Source organism: Leucoraja erinacea, chromosome 8, assembly GCF_028641065.1.
Source record: "Leucoraja erinacea ecotype New England chromosome 8, Leri_hhj_1, whole genome shotgun sequence".
Classification (NCBI taxonomy): domain Eukaryota; kingdom Metazoa; phylum Chordata; class Chondrichthyes; order Rajiformes; family Rajidae; genus Leucoraja; species Leucoraja erinaceus.
In genome coordinates this window covers 36,802,960-36,822,165 of record NC_073384.1, presented here as the reverse complement: position 1 = coordinate 36,822,165, position 19,206 = coordinate 36,802,960, and the positions used below count along the sequence as shown (strand labels likewise).

At 45.3% G+C, this 19,206-nt stretch overlaps 1 protein-coding gene across 1 annotated transcript in view; it reads right to left on the bottom strand.

The window, feature by feature from the left end:
• Window positions 1-19,206, bottom strand: part of myo6a (myosin VIa) — a 173,374-nt gene that overhangs the window by 45,155 nt on the left and 109,013 nt on the right. Inside the window, 4 exon segments of the mRNA XM_055639474.1 lie at window positions 1,450-1,516; window positions 1,519-1,609; window positions 5,100-5,244; window positions 10,422-10,602. Coding sequence (XP_055495449.1) covers window positions 1,450-1,516; window positions 1,519-1,609; window positions 5,100-5,244; window positions 10,422-10,602 — 484 coding nt within the window.

Below are 19,206 nucleotides of genomic sequence, written 5' to 3'. Positions count from 1 at the left end.
TTTACTTCTTATACTTCGCTCATTCATATATAATATTCATATATAATCCATTACTCACCTCAACTTTCACATCGATTCCTATTTCACTTGGCCATACTCTCCCATCCCTTCGTGAGCTTTCTGCCCCATTAATTCTGGTGTCTTTCTTAACTTTTCCTATACTCTCTTTCTCTTGAACTCCATCCTTGTATTTCCAATTTGTCTCCCCTCCCCACTATTTAGTGTAAACCCATCTGTGTAACAGTGGTAAACCTGCCTGCCAGAATGCTGGTCCCCCGCCTGTAAGCTGCAACCCGTCCCTTTTGTACAATTCACCCTTACCCCAAAACAGATCCCAGTGGTCTAAGAATCTAAATCCTTGCCCCCTGCACCAGCTCCTCAGCCACATGCAGATCCCCTACCACCATGTTCCTGCCCTCACCAGCACAAGGAACTGGAAGCAAACTGGAGATAACCACCCTGGGAGGTCCTGCTTTTCAGCCTTCTTCCGAGCTCTCTGAAGTGACGCTGCAGAATCTCTTTCCTCTTCTTCCCGACGTCATTTATGCCGACATGCACTACTACTTCCGCTGCTCACCTTCACCCTTGAGGATGCCCTGCAATTGGTCCATGACGTCATGGATCCTGGCACCAGGGAGGCAACACACCATCCTTGAATCCCGCCTGTTGCCGCAGAAACCCTTGTCTGTACCTCCCACGATGGAGTCCCTGACGGCTCTGCCTGACGTCTGTCTCTTCGGCTTTGCTTCAGTGCCACGTTTTGACTCGCAGACTGCCCGCCGCTCAGAATAGCAGTGCCTTCTGTCCCGACAGTTTCCAAGAGAGTGAACCTGTTTTCAAGAGGTACATCCCCCGGGGTTTCCTGTACCCCAAGCTTCCTTCCTTCCCTTCCTCATCGTCACCCACCTTCTCTCGTATCTTTGGTGTGACGATCTCGCTGTAGGTCCTGTCCAGGAAACGCACGTTTTCCCGGATGATCCTGAGGTCATCCAGTTGCTGTCCAGTGTCCCAACACGGTCCTTTAGAAACTGAACCTGGGCACACTTTCCACAGTTGTAGCAGCCAGAGGCACCATCAGTGTCCCTGACCTCCCACGTCCTTCAAGCATCACACCGACTCAGCTTACCTGTCATTTCTTCACTGCATCTCACTTTCTCCAAATTTTGGAGTAGTTTCCTCCCTCAGCCTCCTCGCTGAAGAACATGATACATTGTAAAATCCATAAAACCCAGATGTATACACACACACACACACACACACACACACACATTTTTGTGTTTTTATTATGCGTTTTACAGAGTGCCAAGTTTATATATCTGTTGTTCTGGTGCAAGAAACTATTTCATTCTTCCATTTTATCACAAATGACAATAAGATACTCTTGGCTCCTGAACTACAGGATAGAAAATGATAATACTATTTGGAAAGGCTGGAGGAATGAAAACTCACCAAAGCCGGCAATGTCCAGAACTCCTATGAAGAAGCTGGAGGTGACAAATGGAAAGCATTGATTGACACTCGCTTCACAACATGGTCGAATAGGTGGCTGTAAACCGCTTTGGCCAAAGCATCACGAGCATTGTTTGCCTGCTCCACCTTCAGCGGTACCCTGAAAAACAGGCAGAAATATTCCTACATATCAGTTACCATCATTGTACTCTCTGGCTCATCAACACCTCCAGCCCAGCGCACATCTTTTACACCAACAGATCACAAACAAAAGCAAGGAATAGAGCATTCACCTTTTGCTGTTTAGGTTAGAGATACAGCAGGGAAACAGGCCCTTTAGTTCACGCCAACCTGTTCACACCGGACCCTGCCTGACCCACTGAGTTACTCCAGCACTCTGTGCCCTTTTGTGTCAACCAGCATCTGCAGTTCCTTAGATAGACACAAAGTACCGGAGTAACTTAGCTGGGTCATGCAGCATCTGTGTTTGATTTTTTTTAAATCGTCTTCATCTTCTGCTGTTCCTTGTTTCTCCACTAGTTCCACGTTATCCCACTTTCTCATCCACTCCCTACACACTAGGGGGCAAGTTATAGCGGCCAATTAACCTGCAAACCTGTACATCTTTGGGATGTGGAAGGAAACGGGAGCACCCGGAGGAAACCCACGTGGTCACAGAACATACAAACTCCACACAGACAGCACCCGAGCTCAGGATTGAACCCGGGTCTCTGGCTGTGAGGCAGCAGCTCTACCAGCTGCGCCACCGCGCTGTCAACTGTGTTTTTTTCCAAACAGGAGTTTTGATGTTAAGTCATTCTTGTCAACATGATCAACCAATCTCCCAGCCAGTTTCACAACAGATTAGGGATGTTTCGTGTCGGGATGGAGTCACTTCTGAAGAAGGGTCCTGACCCGAAACTTCACCCATCCTTTTTCTCCAGAGATGCTGCCAGACCCGCTGGCTTACTCCAGCACTTTGTGTCTCTTTCTATAAGCCAGCATCTGCTTCCACCTATCACTTGCCAGGCTTTGTCCTTTCTCCTCCTCTTCCAACTTTTTCTTTCCCTACTATAACAGTCTGAAGAAGGGTCCCGACCGGAAACATCACCTATCCACGTTCTCTTGACCCGCTGAGTTACTCCAGCACTTTGTGTCTCCTCCTGAATATATAAGACTTGTTGCCATTGAAGAAGTGTTGCTCCGTTATGGTCACTTCTTGGTTCCTCAGGTCGTGCCCCGACTGAGTTGACAGCTTGGTAATCTGTCTATCTGAAGTTTCACTGACAAGTCTAGTTCATATGTGAATATAGACACAAAGTGCTGGAGTAGCTTAGCGGGTCAGGCAGCATCTCTGGAGAAAAAGGGTGAGTGACATGTCTGTAGAAGGATCCCGACCCAAAATGTCACCCATCCTTTCTGTCCAGCGATGCTGCCTGACCCAGAGTTACTCCAGCACTTCGCATCTATCTTTAATTCCTCAGATGACGGGTTCTGAGGAAGAGTCTTTGACCTGAAAAATTAACTCTTTTTTCCTCTCCACACTGCCTGGCTTGAGTTGATCCCACATTTTGCACTTTTAAATATTGAACTGCAAGACCCAGAAGAGTAATTCTCAAGGGCAAAGCTGCCAAAACTATTACTTGCTCTCGCCTTGAACATGCGGCTGTTTGGTGCAGCTCCATTTATAAGCAGAACGTCAGGTCTCTCTCTTTGCCGTTGACAGGCTCCACAAATGAGCCTCACACCCTGCCAGCAATGAGAGATTAGGCAAATGCAACTGTGGACAGCCAAGTGCTCTCTCAAAATTAAGTTTTGTCCAGAGTTATAAACAACATTCACAAAAGAAAACTTGCATAAAAAGTTGGTGACCAGTTCCCCAGTTCGCAATGATATATCCCTCTTGGGATCAGACCATCTCCTAGCCTACAATCAGCTTATCAGGGAACCTAGAAACAAAGAACTGTAGATGCTAGTTCATACCAAATATAGACACATAGTATTGGGGTAACTAAGCGGGTCAGGCTGCATCTCTGGAGAACATGGAAGGGTGATGTTTCGGGTCGGGACTCTTCCCCATGCTTCTCAAAAGATGTGCATGTTTTGGCTTCTGTAAATTGTCCCTAGCGTGTAGGATAGTGTTAGTGTGCAAGGTGATCGCTGGTCGGCATGGACTCGGTGGACCGAATGACGTGCTTCCGTGCTATATCTCTAAACTAAACAAAAAGAGTCTCCACTCAGCCTACAATGTTCTTGAGAAAACAATGCAAGTTTATCCAAACTCTCCCTGCAGCCAAAACCCTCTAAATGTCTAATCCCTTGAATGTTGAGTTCTACCCTCTCTACAAATTTCATGCCACATTAATTTCTTATAATAAAGATGATCCGTGGTTTTTGAACCATAAAAATGACTTTGACAATGACCAATATATTACCATTTATTGAAAAATAAATATATTTTGTTCATGATGACATACTTTATGTTTACATTAAGGTTGTTTATTAGACTGTGACTAGCAAGTAAGTAATTCCTGAACAAAGTAATTATTTAACTTCAATACGTGCCTTTTGAGTAATTACAAGTGATACTTAAAGCAATCGATTTGAAATGGTGTGGCTGGTTTCTGCAGCTGTATCCCAGCCTCACGACATATAATTATTCCTGAACAAAATAACTTCTCCTTGGATTTCAAATATCTGTCTTGTTATTCTTTGAGAAAGCTCAACGCAGGCACCCAGTGGAGACAGGAGGAACTGCAGGTGCTGGAATCTTGAGCAAAACTGGTGCTGGGGGAAGATCAGCGGGTCAGGCAGCATCTGTGGAGCGAGTGAAGGCAACGTTTTGGGACGGGAAATAGGGGGAAGAAATCTGGAGAGGTGGTGGGGTGGCACAAAGGCTGGCAAATGGATACAACTGAGGGAGTCGTTTCATCTCTGGCCTTTGTCCAACTATCCGCTTATCAAAAATCCCCATCACCTATATCCACTTATCACTTGCCAGGCTTTGTCCTGCCCCCACCTCCCGTTCAGTTTATCTCCCTCCCACCAAAATCAGTCTGAAAACATCGCCTATCATTGTTCTCAAGTGAAGCTGCCTGACCCGCTGAGTTACTCCCACATTTTGTGTCTTTTTTCGTAAACCAGCATCTGCATTTCTTTGTTTCTCCGAGTGTTTCCGGGATATTAAGGAACAGTCAGCATATTTGCTTCCTTCAGATAAGTAACCAGATATGCTGGTGGACTGATGTATATGAATACTCACAGCTGCCGTCATTGTGTAAAAGCAGCGCAGCGGTAAGAGTTGCTGACTCACAGCGCCAGAGACCTGGGTTTGATCCTGACAACTGTTGCTGTCTTTGTGGAGTTTGCACCTTCTCCCTGTGACCACATGGGTTTTCTCCGAGTGCTCCGGTTTCCTCTCGTATTCCAAAGGCATGCAAGTTTGTAGATTAATTGGTCTCTGTACATTGTCCCTGGTGTGCAGGGCAGAATGGGTGTATGGGTGACTGCTGGTTGCCGTGGACTCGGTTGGATGAAGGGCCTATTTCCTCGCTGTAACTCTAAAACTAAAACTACACAATCGCAAGAAAAGAAAACCGATGCGAAGCTGATGGATCCCACAGAGGTTGTGCAGCGTGGAGATTACTTACTTAATGACCGTGCCTTTGGCTCCCCCTGCAGTGGTCAACATTACTCGAGTGGTCAGACTGACCCGTAAATCATCGCTGTCCAGTCCCAGAAGCTCTGCACAGTAATCCAGCGACTGACTCGATTTATTCTTCAGGACGCACCCACCTGCACAGATAACATAGTCAGCTGGGCTAGCTCAGGAATGACAACATGTAGGAAACAAACTCTACAAATCGTTTGTAGTTTAGTTTGTCACGAGGTACAATGAAAAGCTTTTGTTGTGTGCTAACCAGTCAGCGGAAAGAGTGTACATCATTACTGCCAAGGGATCCGCAGTGTACAGATACATGACAAAGAGAATAACGTTTGATGCAAGATAAAGTCCAGTAGAGTCCGATTAAAGATAGTCCAAGGGTCCCCAATGAGGTAGATGGTAGATGAGGGCCGCTCTCTAGTTGGTGATAGGATGGTTCAGTTGCCTGATAACAGCTGGGCAGGAACTGTCCCTGATCAGCCCGGGGTCAGCCATGATTGAATGGAGTAGACTTGATGGACGGAATGGCCTAATTCTGCTCCTATGCCTCATGATATTAGTTTAGATACAGTACGGAAACAGGCCCTTCGGCCCACCGAGTCCGCGCCGACCAATGATCCCCGTTGACGAGCACTAGCCTACACACCAGGGACAATTTACAATCTTTATCAAAGCCAATTAAACTACAAAGCTATTGGTCTTTGGAGTGTGGGATGAAACCAGAACACCCGGAGAAAACCCACGAGAATATACAAACTCCTGACAGACAGCACCCGTAGTCAGGATTGAACCCGGGTCTCTGCTGCTGTAAGGCAGTAACTCGATCGCTGGGCCACTGTGATCTTATGAAGTGGGTTGAGTACAAGCCTTCAATAATAAATTATTGTGAGAGGACTGCAGGTTGCTTAGAGTAGGGCAGAATGGACTGGGTTTTATGTGGCACTATGACTGTACTCGAGATATTCTATCCAAAGGCAACAAAGCTTCTTCCACTGTTACATAGAAACATAGAAAATAGGTGCAGGAGAAGGCCATTTGGCCCTTCGAGCCTGCACCGCCATTCAATATGATCATGGCTGATCATCCAACTCAATATCCTGTACCTGCTTTCTCTCCATACCTCCTGATCCATTTAGCCACAAGGGCCACATCTAACTCCCTCTTAAAAATAGCCAATGAACTGGCCTCAACTACCTTCTGTGGCTGAGAATTCCAGAGATTCACCACTCTGTGTGAAAAATGTTTTCATCCTTATCCTTAAACTGTGACCTTAACTTATCCTTAAACTGTTGGACTGAAGATCCTCAGCTAGTGCTAACTAAGCAAGTTTCCATTGCCACCTGTTAACAGTTTCAACCAGGACACACGCAGCACTTTATCTATTGAAGTATTATGCCAGATCGTGCTGTTTAAATCTCTGGAGTGAGACTGGAATTCACAATCAGCTGCCTCAAAGGAACGAGTCTCACCATTCGGTCAAAGCAACTATGCAAACTACCACACAAATCACTGAGAGATACAGTCATAGTCATTCATTCCAAACAGGCGCAGTCATAAGTTAGAACCAATAGCAGTCAATTCTCGTCAACTTCATGATCATAGAATTATGGACGCAACCCAGACCATCACACAAACCAACCACCCCTCCATAGCTCCATTAATATCTCGCGCTGCCTCGGCACAGCCACCACCATAATCAAGGACAAGTCACACCCCAGTCACTCCCTCTTCTCCCCTCTCCCATCAGGCAAAAGGTACAGAAGTGTGAAAATGCTCACCGCCAGATTCAGGGATAGTTTCTTCACAGATGTTATCAGGCAACTGAACCATCCTCCCAACAAGAGCAGACCAGAATGTCTTTCCTCACATTAGGAGACCAAAACTGTACGCAATACTCCAGGTGTGGTCTCACCAAGACCCTGTACAACTGCAGTAGAAACTCCCTGCTCCTATACTCAAATCCTTTTGCTATGAATGCTAACATACCTTTTGCTTTCTTCACTGCCTGCTGCACCTGCATGCCTACTTTCAATGACTGGTGTACCAGGACACCCAGGTCTCGTTGCATCTCCCCTTTTCCTAATCGGCCATCATTCAAATAATAGTCTACTTTCCTGTTTTTGCCACCAAAGTGGATAACCTCACATTTATCCACATTATAGTGCATCTGCCATGCATTTGCCCACTCACCCAGCCTATCCAAGTCACCTTGCAGCCTCCTAGCATCCTCCTCACAGCTAACACTGCCCCCCAGCTTCGTGTCATCCGCAAACTTGGGAGATGTTGCATTCAATTCCCTCGTCCAAATCATTAATATATATTGTAAATAGCTGGGGTTCCAGCACTGAGCCTTGCGGTACCCCACTAGTCACTGCCTGCCATTGTGAAAAGGACCCGTTTACTCCTACTCTTTGCTTCCTGTTTGCCAGCCAGTTCTCTATCCACATCAATACTGAACCCCCAATGCCGTGTGCTTTAAGTTTGTATACTAATCTCTTATGTGGGACCTTGTTGAAAGCCTTCTGGAAGTCCAGATATAACACGTCCACTGGTTCTCCCTTATCCACACTACTAGTTACATCCTCAAAAAATTCTATAAGATTCGTCAGACATGATTTACTGTTCATAAATCCATGCTGACTTTGTCCAATGATTTCACCACTTTCCAAATGTGCTGCTATCCCATCTTTAATAACTGACTCTAGCAGTTTCCCCACTACCGATGTTAGACTAACTGGTCTGTAATTCCCCGTTTTCTCTCTCCCTCCCTTTTTAATGCATCCACTATTCCAATCCTCAGGAACCACCCCAGAATCTAAAGCTACTTCCTTAAGTACTCTGGGATGCAGCCTATCTGGCCCTGGGGATTTATCGGCCTTTAATCCATTCAATTTACCTAACACCACCTCGGCTAACCTGGATTTCACTCAGTTCCATCTCATTTGACTCCCGGTCCCCTGCTATTTCTGGCAGATTATTCATGTCTTCCTTAGTGAAGACTGAACCAAAGTAGTTATTCAATTGGTCTGTCATGTCCTTGTTCCCCATGATCAATTCGCCTGTTTCTGACTGCAAGGGACCTACATTTGTTTTAACTAATCTTTTTCTCTTCACATATCTATAAAAACTTTTGCAGTCAGTTTTTATGTTCCCTGCCAGTTTTCTTTCATAATCTATTTTCCCTTTCCTAATTAATCCCATTTTCCTCCTCTGTTGGACTCTGAATTTCCCCCAGTCCTCTGGTAGGCTGCTTTTTCTGGCTAATTTGTATGCTTCATCTTTTGTTTTGATACTATCCCTGATTTCCCTTGTTATCCACGGATGCACTACCTTCCCTGATTTATTCTTTTGCCAACCTGGGTCGAGATTGTTCTTCAGGCCTGGGTCTTAGCCTGAAGAAGGGTCCCGTCCCGAAACGTCACCTACTTCTTTTCTCAAGAGATGTTGCCTGGCCCGTGGAGTTACTCAAGCATTTTGTATCTATCTTTGGTTTACACTAGCATCTACAATTCCTTCCTTCCAAACTTCCTTCCTTCAAACGTCACTGATTCCTTTTATCCAGAATCTGTGACCCGTTGAGTTAACTCGCCAGCTGGGCAGAAAAAAAAAGGTGAGTAATAAAAGGTGAGTGAATGCATTCCTGTTTGAATAAGTGTAGGAAGGAACTGCAGATGGTGGTTTACACCAAAGACAGGCACAAAAAGCTGGAGTAGCTCAGCGGGTCATGCAGCATCGCTGCAAAAAAGAGTCTCGGCCCCAAGCGTCGCTTATTCTTTTTCTCCGGAGATGCTGTCTGACCCGCTGAGTTACTCCAGCTTTTTGTGTCCATCTCTTGTTTGAATAAGATTATTTGAAAATGAATGGATCCACACCCACTCTTAAAAATAAATCGCCTTTATGTGAAAAATAAAGCAATTGCAAAACGTTGCCAACACGCAGGGGAATATCCTTTGGGGTCGTTCGCTACCATCCGCAGTCACGGATAAAACAGTGCAGGATAGGATAACGTGGCCAATGATACAGGTGTGAGGCGAGATCCCCGAAATATAGTCTGCCGAACGATGAATAAATAGGGGTGAGAAATGTACTAACCGTCAGCCTATATATTGAAAAATCCCAAAACTCGGGTTCATTGAGTTTAAAAAAGTACATTAGACAAGCAATCTTTACAAATATGGCAGCGCACACACCTGGTGAAAATGTCCCAAAGGGCGGAAACAGGCCCTTCAGCCCACTGAGCCAGCCGTCAACTCATTTACCTCAATTTCATTTCTGCCTGCATTCACATCAATTTCCCACCTGAGCCCCATTCGACCACTCACCGACACATCGGGGGAAGGTGACAGTCCTTCAGGTGTTTTTGCCATTCGTTTCTCATCGAGTCATGGGTTCATACAACACAGCAGGTGTTGCGGGGTGCATTCATACAACAGAGCAGCGTGCGGGGAGCTATGTTTCTATTGTGTGCAGTTCTAATCACCCCATTACAGGAGGGATTTGGAGGATTTTGAGAAGGTGCAGAGGAGGTTTACCGGAATGTTGCCTGGATTAGAGGGCATTAGCGACATGGAGGGAGTTGGACAGGCTTGGATTGTTTTCTGTGGAACAGAGGGGGTTGAACAGAGACCTGGCAGAGGAATATGAAATTATGAGAGGCACAGATAGGATAGACAGTCAGAACCTTTTTCCCCAGGGTGGAAGTGGCAGATAAGATTAGCGTGTTTAAGAGGCTTTTAGATCGGCAAACGGATATTCAGGGAATGGAGGGATACGAGTCATGTGCAGTTATTTAAAAAGGCGAGAGGGACAAAGTTTAAAAAATTTGTGTACAGGTTTTTTTACACAAAGAATGGTGAGTGCCTGGAACATGCTGATCGGGACGGTGGTGGAAATAGATACAATCATAGTGTTTAATAGGCTTTTAGAAAGTCAAGGGAATGGAACAATGCAGATTAATGCAGGCATGGAAATGAGCCCTTTGGCCTGCACTGCCATCGATTATTCTTTCCCACCGTTCTCACTTTCTCATCTACTCCTTACACCCCGAGGGCAACTTACAGAGGACAATTAACCTACAAGCCCGCATGTATTTGGGATGTGGGAGGGAACTGGAGCACACGGAGGAAGCCCATGTGGTCACAGGGAGAATGTGCAAACTCCATGTAGACAGCGCCCAAGGTCAGGATCGAACCCGGGTCTCTGACGTTGCGAGGCAGCAGCTCTACCTGCTGCTCCACCTGGTTAACATACAAGCTGAGGCCCAGCAGCACCACTGGCCACCCACCCGAGATACAAACGGCCTCCCTACCCGAGGTGCTTCCCGCTTCTTCGAAGTCTACGTTGCCGAGGTGCAGAACCCCGGCGACCACACGGAACAGGTCAAACTTCTCAATGTCGCCCAGGCCGATCTTCTTCATGGCCACGCACATGCGGTTAAAATCCCCGTGGTCATCCAGCAATGGGTCCTTCATGGAGCCTTCCTTGAGGCACTGGGGGGGAACACAGCGAGGGGGAAGGCAAGAGTCAGCAGAAGTCCAAATACATCAAAGACACATTCAGGGAAAAGCTAACAGGCACAGTCAGCAAAGGTAAAAGCAACGATAACATACATGCAACACTAACACATCAACCTCTCATGCAAAAAACCACCAACAAAAAATGGGTGCTTTCCAAATGCATATTACAATTGCAGGTGGTCCTCATTGGTGCCTTCCACGTATCATAAGCAATCTGACTCTTGTCAACTGTACTCTTGAAAGCATGTTATTTGTGATTACCAACTATCCATTTCCTCTGAAGATAGATACAGAGTGTTGGGTGTAACTCAACGGCTCAGGCTAGAGAATAAGGATGGGTGAAAGATATTTCAGTCTGAAGACGGTCCCGATCTGAAACATCACCCATCCTTTTTCTCCAGCATCTTGTGTCAATCTTCGGTATAAAGCAGCATCGGCAGTTCCTTTCTACATCCATTCCCTCTGCTTTGAGCTATTGTAATGTCCAGTCTTAGCTCAGTTGACAAAACAAATTGTTTGTTCTATTGCACCGTGGATTCCAGAAGGTGGCATCCATCTTTCCCATCCACTCCTTTGTCCTTTCTGCAAGCCATCACACAATTAATCCATAATAAAGTCATACAGCATGAAAACAGGTCCTTCCGCCCAACTTGCCTACACAGAACAACATTTCACATCTACAGTAGCCCCATCTGCCTGCATTTGGCCCATATCCATCTAAATCTGTCCTATCCATATACCTGTCTGATTGTCGCTTAAACGTTGCAAAAGTACCTGCCTCAACTACCTCCTCTGGTAGCTTGTTCCATACACCCAACACCCTTTGTGTGAAATGTTTACCTCTCAGATTCCTGTTTTCAAGAGGGAGTTAAATTTTACTCTTAGGGCTCAAGGAATCAAGGGATATGGGGAAAAAGCAGGAACGGGGTACTGATCAGCCATGATCATATTGAATGGCGATGATAGCTCGAAGGGCCAAAGGGTTTACTCCTGCACCTATTATTCTATGTTTCTATTAAATATTTCCCCCTTCACCTTAAACTTATGTCCTGTGATTGTCTATCATTGGTGGCAAGGAAATTGTCACTGCTTTAACAGCTCATATCCTCAGGAGCAGCTGAGACAGCTGGAAACTGGTGAGATGAAAGTATGAAGAAGGGTCCCGACCCAAAATGTCACCCATCATTTTTCTTCAGAGATGCTGTCTGACCCGCTAAGTTGCTGTGTGTCTATCTTCGGTATGAGTTAATAAGTTCTAGGAGCAGAATTCATCCATTCGGCCCATCAAGCCTACTCCACCATTCAATCATGGCCAATCTATCTTTCCCTCTCAACCCCAATCTCCTGCCTTCTCCCAATAACCTCTGACGCCCATACTAATCAGCATTAATTATGAATAAATTAATTAATTATTACTAATACCTGTAGAAATCAGCATCCTCAGTTTCTCGTACTAGTATATATACTTACAGTGCATTCATAAAGGATTCAGATCACTTCACCTTTTCCACATTTTGTTATGTTACAGCATTATTCTAAAATGGATTAATTAATTTTTTTTTATCATCAATCTACACACAATACCCCATAATAAAAAAGCAAAAACAGGTGTTTAGAAATGTTTGCAAAGTAATTAAAAAGAAATAACTGAAATATCACATTTACATAAGTATTCAGACCATTTACTCAGTACTTTGTTGAGGCACCTTTGGCAGAGATTATAGCCTCAAGTCTTCTTGGGTATGACGCTACAAGCTTGGCACACCTGTATTTGGGTAATTTCTCCCATTCTTCTCTGCAGATCCTCTCAAGCTCTGTCAGGTTGGATGGGGAGCGTCGATGCACAGCTATTTCCAGATCCCTCCAGAGATGTTCGATCGGGTTCAAGTCCGGGCTCTGGCTGGGCCACTCAAGGACATTCACAAATTTGTCACGAAGCCACTCATGCATTGTCTTGGCTGTGTGCTTAGGGTCATTGTCCTGTTGGAAGGTGAACCTCCGCCCCAGTCTGAGGTCCAAAATGCTCTGGAGCAGGTTTTCATCAAGGATCTCTCTGTACTTTGCTCCGTTCATCTTTCCCTCGATCCTGACTAGTCTCCCAGTTCCTGCCGCTGAAAAACATCTCCACAGCATGATGCTGCCACCACCGTGCTTCACCGTGACGAGCGGTGCCTGTTTCCATCCAGATGTGACGTTGGCATTCAGGCCAAGGAGTCCAATCTTGGTTTCATCAGACCAGAGAATCCTGTTTCTCATGGTCTGAGAATCCTTTAGGTGCCTTTTGACAAACTCCAAGCGGGCTGTACTGTGCCTTTTACTGAGAAGTGGCTTCCATCTGGCCACTCTACCACAAAGGCCTGATTGGTGGAGTGCTGCAGATATAGTTGTCCTTCTCGAAGGTTCTCCCATCTCCACAGGGGAACTCTGGAGCTCAATCAGAGTGACCATCGAGTTCTTGGTCACCTCCCTGACCAAGGCCCTTCTACCCCTGATTGATCAGTTTGGCCAGGCGGCCAGCTCTCTGATGAGACCTGGTGGTTCCAAAATTCTTCCATTTAAGAATGACGGAGGCCACTGTCTCTTCAGGACCTGCAATGCTGCAGAAATTGTTTTATACCCTTCCCCAGATCTGTGTCTCGACACAATCCTGTCTCGGAGGTCTACTGACAATTCCTTTGTCTTCATGGCTTGTTTTTTGCTCTGACATGCACTGTCAACTGTGAGACCTTACATAGACAGGTGTGTGCCTTTCCAAATCATGTCCAATCAATTTAATTTACCACTTGTGAACTCTAATCAAGTTGTAGAAACATCTCAAAGATAATCAATAGAAACAGGATGAACCTAACCTCAATTTTGAGTGTCATAGCAACGGGTCTGAATACTTATGTAAATGTGATATTTCAGTTATTTATTTTTAATTACTTTGCAAAAATTTCTAAACACCTGTTTTTGCTTCTTCATTCTGGGGTATTGTGTGTGGATTGATGATAAAAAAAAAGAATTGAATCCATTTTAAAATAAGGCCGTAACGTAACAAAATATGGAAAAAGTGAAGGGGTGTGAATACTTTCTGAATTGCACTGAATGCAATGTTCAGCATTACTCTTCACAGTTGAAGATGTTTTGTAGATGTTGGTCACAATCTCCCTTAGCACCACAGTCACTGCATCCCTCACCCTGGGCCTCTGTGATTTGACTTCCTAGAACACTGCATCTGCACCAATGAATCCTTGTCCTGTGCTCACATTTTAGTAGACCCAATGTTCCTGCCCGCTCATATCCTACTAACCTATCTCCCCATACCTCAATGCTATCATGTCACCACCTCCTCTATTCCATGATACCTTGCATGCCCTCCAACATTTGGAGAACTTCCCATTCTTTGCTACCTCATCTTCATGATTGGCATCCAGTATTTACGCATCCCCAGACCCCATCAGGAAGGTTTTTGACTGAAAGATACTGCATGGAAACAAGCCCTTTGGCCTTGTGAATTCACGTCAACCAACGATCACTTGTTCACACAAATTCTATGTTATCCTACTTTCTCAGCCACTCCCTACACACTATAGGGCAATTTACAGAGGGCCAATTAACCTCTAAACCCAGACGTTTGTGGGATGTGGGAGGAAACCGGATTACACTGAGAAAACCCACGCGGTCACAGGATGCAAACTCCACACAGGTAACCTGTCCTAATCATGTCCCTGTCTAAATGTTTCTTAAGCGTTGAAATAGTACCTGCCTCAGCTACCTCCTCTGGCAGCTCATTCCATACACTCACCATCCTTTGTGTAAATAAAAGTTGCACCTAAGATTCCTATTAAATTTTTCCCCCCTCACTTTAAATGTATGTCCTCTGGTTCTTGATACCTCCACTCCAGTAAAATACTCTGTGCATTAACCCTATCTATTCCTGTCATGATCTTGTACAAAGGGCAACCTTTGTTTTTTGAATTTACTTCTGCGACTGTCAGCTTCATCTTAACAACCCCTCCCGCAAGCACTACTTTGTTTGCTCTCAGTGTTAAATATCATAACTGAGTATCTGTCCCTGCATGCCTTCTGCTCGACCTAAAGAAGCAATGTGGGTGGCGTTATATTTGAGGAATGTTTGTAAGAAAACAGTAGTAAAATAGGTGCCTGCAATATAAATCCTCCAACGAGTAGCAAAAAACACAAAGTGCTGGAGTAACTCAGCCGGCCACGCAGCATCTCTGAAGAACATACATTTAATGTTGAAAAATTGAGACAAAATGCTAGAGTAACTCAGCAGGTCAGGCAGCATCTCTGGAGAACATTCATTTAATGTTTTTAAAAAAAGACACAAATTGCACGAGTAACTCAGCGGGTCAGGCAGCATCTCTGGAGAATATGGAAAGGTGACGTTTCGGGTTGCAACCAGTCTGAAGAAGGGTCGCGATCCAAAACGATATTTATCCATGTTCTCCAGTGATGCTGCCTGACCAGCTGAGTAACTCCAGTACTTTGTGTCTTTTTCTGTAAACCAAATTCTGCAGTTCCTCGTTTCTACATTAATTTAATGTTCATTGAATCGTACAGTGTACCCCTCACCTTAGTGAGGTGCATCCAAGTGGGGTGAATCAACAACCACCCACCCCTTTTTCACCCCACTTGGATGCACACCCATTTCTCCCACTATCACTATGGGACAAAAATATTTCTTAAATGTTACAATAGTACCTGCCTCAACTACCTCCTCCAGCACCCTGTTCCATACACCCATCACCCTTTGTGTAAAAAACGTTACCCCTCAAGTACCCGTTAAATCTTTGCCCCCTCACCTTAAACATAACTCCTCTGGTTCTCGATTCCCCTACTCTGAGCCAAAGACTCTGTGCATTTAGCCTATCAATTCCTCTCATGATTTCTACACGATACATAAGATCATCCCTCAACCTCCTGTGCTCCAACGAATAGGTCCTAGCCTGCTCAACCTTTGCCTATAGCTCAGTGCCTCATGTTTGCCCGTGTTTGGCCCATATCCCTCTAAACCTTTTCTCTTCATGCACCCGTCCAAGTATCTTTTCAATGCTGTTACAGTACCTGCCCCAACCACTACACATTAGGGACAAATTCCAATTTTTACCAAAGCCAATTAACCTACAAACCTGTACATCTTTGGAATGTGGTCATGAGGAGAACGTACAAACTCCGCACACACAGCACCCGTACTCAGGAACGAACCCAGGTCTCCGGCGCTGAAAGGCAGCAACTCTAACGCTGCACCGCCCTAAGACATTGCAATTGAAACAGTGGGACAAATCTGTTTACGGTCTCACTAATCGGCCTCATTGTAACACTGAGACTATCTAAAATACGTTTTAAAAATAGGTTTATAATGTCAAATAGCACGGAATCAGGCCCTTCGGACACTGAGTCCGCACTGAATGTCAAGCACCCAAGTATATGAACCCCATTCTATTGCCTCCACATTCCCATCAACTCCCTGCAAGTTCTACCACTTATATTCACACACTAAGGACAATTGACAGAAACCAATTGACCTACACCCATTGGTATATAGGACAAAACCCTAATGGTTTTAGGTAGAGTGTAAGAGGGAACTGCAGATGTAGGTTTAAACCAAAGATAGACACAAAAAGCTGGAGTAACTCAGCGGGACAGGCAGCATCTCTGGAGAGAAGGTATGGGTGACATTCCGGGTCGAGAACCTTCTTCAGACTCCTCTCCTCTCCTCTGTAACATAACACACCTGAGATGGATTAACATAATCAATTATTTCCAAAAAGATATGCAAGAAAGTAACAATGATAAGGGAAACAAGCCATTGTAAACTGTTTGTAGCAAAGATCCTATAGCAGAGTCTGCTATAAGATCTTTGGTTTGTAGGGTGATAATGAGAAGCTAGTGTGACTTTGGTGCAGGAGGGATAGAGAGAGAGAGGGAATACCAGGGCTACCTAAAGTGAGAGAAATCAATATTCCTACCACTGGGCTGTAAGCTGCCCAAGCAAAATATGAGGTGTTGTTCCTCCAATTTGCATTAGCCTCAAGGACAGAAAGGTCTGTGTAGGAATGGGAAGGGGAATTAAAGTGTCCAGCAACCGGGAGATCTGGTTGGTTCACACGGGCTGGAAGAAGGTGTTCCGCGAAATGATCACCCAGTCTGCGTTTGGTCTCGCCGATGTTGCAAGGGAAGGTACCTGGGGAGGGGAGGTTTGGGTGGGAAAGGATGAGTTAACCAGGGAGTTGCGAAGGGAACGGTCTCTGCGGAAGGCGGAAAGGGGTGGAGATGGGAAAATGTGGCTCGTGGTGGGATCCCGTTGGAGGTGTTGTATGTGTTGTATGCGACGGCTGATGGGGTGGAAGGTAAGGACCAGGGGGACACAGTCTATATCTCTTCCCTTATCCCTAACCAGTCTGAAGAAGGATTTCAACCCGAAATGCCACCCATTCCTTCTCTCCAGAAATGCTGCCTGTCCCACTGAGTTACTCCAGCTTTTTGTGCCTATCTTTGGTTTTAGGTAGAGCATGGAAACAAGCCATTCGGCCCACTAAGTCCACACCACCATCGATCACGCATTCACATTAGTTCTATATTATCCCACTTTCGCATCCAACACACTAGAGGGTAATTTACAGAAGCCAATTAACCTACAAACCTGCACATCTTTTGAGTGTGGGAGGAAACTGGAGCACCTGGAGAAAATCCACGCGGTCACAGGGAGAACTTACAAACTGTGCACACAGACAGCATCCGAGGTCAGGATCGAACCCGGGTCTCTGGCGCTGTGAGGCAGCAACTCTACCGATGTGCCACTGTGCCATGGCCACAGTGAGAATGTGCCATGGCCACAGTGAGAATGTGCAAACTCCGCAAAGACAGCACCCGAGGTCAGGATCGAACCCGGGTCTCCCGCGCCGTGATGCGGCAGCTCTGCCGTCCCACCCAAAAACAAAATAATAGGGACATGCAGAGTTGTTATTTGTCCACCCAGTTTGCCCAATTCCACCAACACTATCTAACATCAATACTAACCACCACTGAATAAAGAAACCCAGTCAAAAAGAAAACACCTTTAAGAATCTACCAATGTCCCTTGTTTGCTTAAACTAAACACAAAGAAGCACAATGATTTCAGTGCAAGTACTAGTGCATGCAACTACCACTGCTCACACCACATAGGAATGATGCAACCCTCCGGAACCCAATTACTGACGGATGGTTACATCATACAAACTTCAAATACAATAGAGAAAAAAGAAACACTGATCACCTCTTCTTCCTGATATTATATGAAATAAAAAAGGGAAAGAAAACAAGATGATTTGATTTTAATCACTCTGGTCAATTTCAGATTGATTCATACCATTTAAACTGGACTGGTTGAGAGTTGCTACCAACTTCATAACGATGAGATCAGATCAGCGACAGATGGTTGCAAAAGGTCAAAAGGTGTCAACTAAACCTGAATACATAGCTAAAAACAAGAAGTGCTGGAGTAATTCAGCGGGGCAAACAACATCTCTGGAGAAGGCGAATAGGCAGTGTTTCGGGTTGTACATTTCATCATTCAGAATCTGAAGAAGGGTCCCGACCCGAAACGTCACCTATCCATGTTCTCCAAAGAGAGGTTGCCTGACCCGTTGAGTTCCTCCAGTACTTTGTGCCTTTTTTTGTAAGTTAGCATCTGCCGTTGCTTGTGTCTACTGAAAACACAGCTAACTGATAAAATCCCCTCTGAGATACAATCATCAACCTGAAGTGAAACTTGTCTTCAGTATTTGAGGTGTATATGGAATCAGGCCCTTCAGCCCACTAAATCCATGTTATCAACCGCCCGTCCTAAGACACTATTCCTCCTCTAATACAGGTCCACCAGAGATTTCCCGGCAACTGGTGGTCCAGCACCTCCTTTAATCCAGACAAAATCAGAAGGGCGCACTTGAAGTTCCACCCGGAATTCACCCCGAAAATGTGGCATCTAGGCTGGATGAGGCGGCCAATCTTGACCTCGTCGGAACATCCGTGGCTAAACAGTGGATCGAATTTCCTCCCTCTGGAACTTCAGCCCAGCCGGAGCCGGCAGGTCAGTTCCCATTGCCAACTTCTGCAGCCGACTTTGCTGGACAGTATCTCGGCAGACCAGTCAGATACCTTTGGACTCCTCTCTTGGTCCGGCAAAACAAATAATCCAGAAAGCCTCTGGAACCAAGATTGCTGGAAAATTGGTGGTGGACGTGTACTGTCACAAACTTTTTTTTGTGAGAGTGTGCACTGGTACCTCTTAAAAAATGAAACGCTAGTTTATTCTAATTTCAGTATTGTTAGTATTGCAAAAAAATTGCTAACGTTTAAAAAGCAAAATGTATTAATTAAATTAGGCAGTCAGGCCCTTGGACAGGCTAAAGGACAAAAAATCACCATAGACAGCAACAGCAACAGCAAGGAATGATGTGCATATGGACAACTTTTTGGCTACAAAAAAAACCACAGACCATTTTATTCTCCCCACATTCCCATCAACTCCACCCCGATTCTACCCTCACTGACTCACGAGGGGCAATTTACAGCAGCCAATTAATCTAC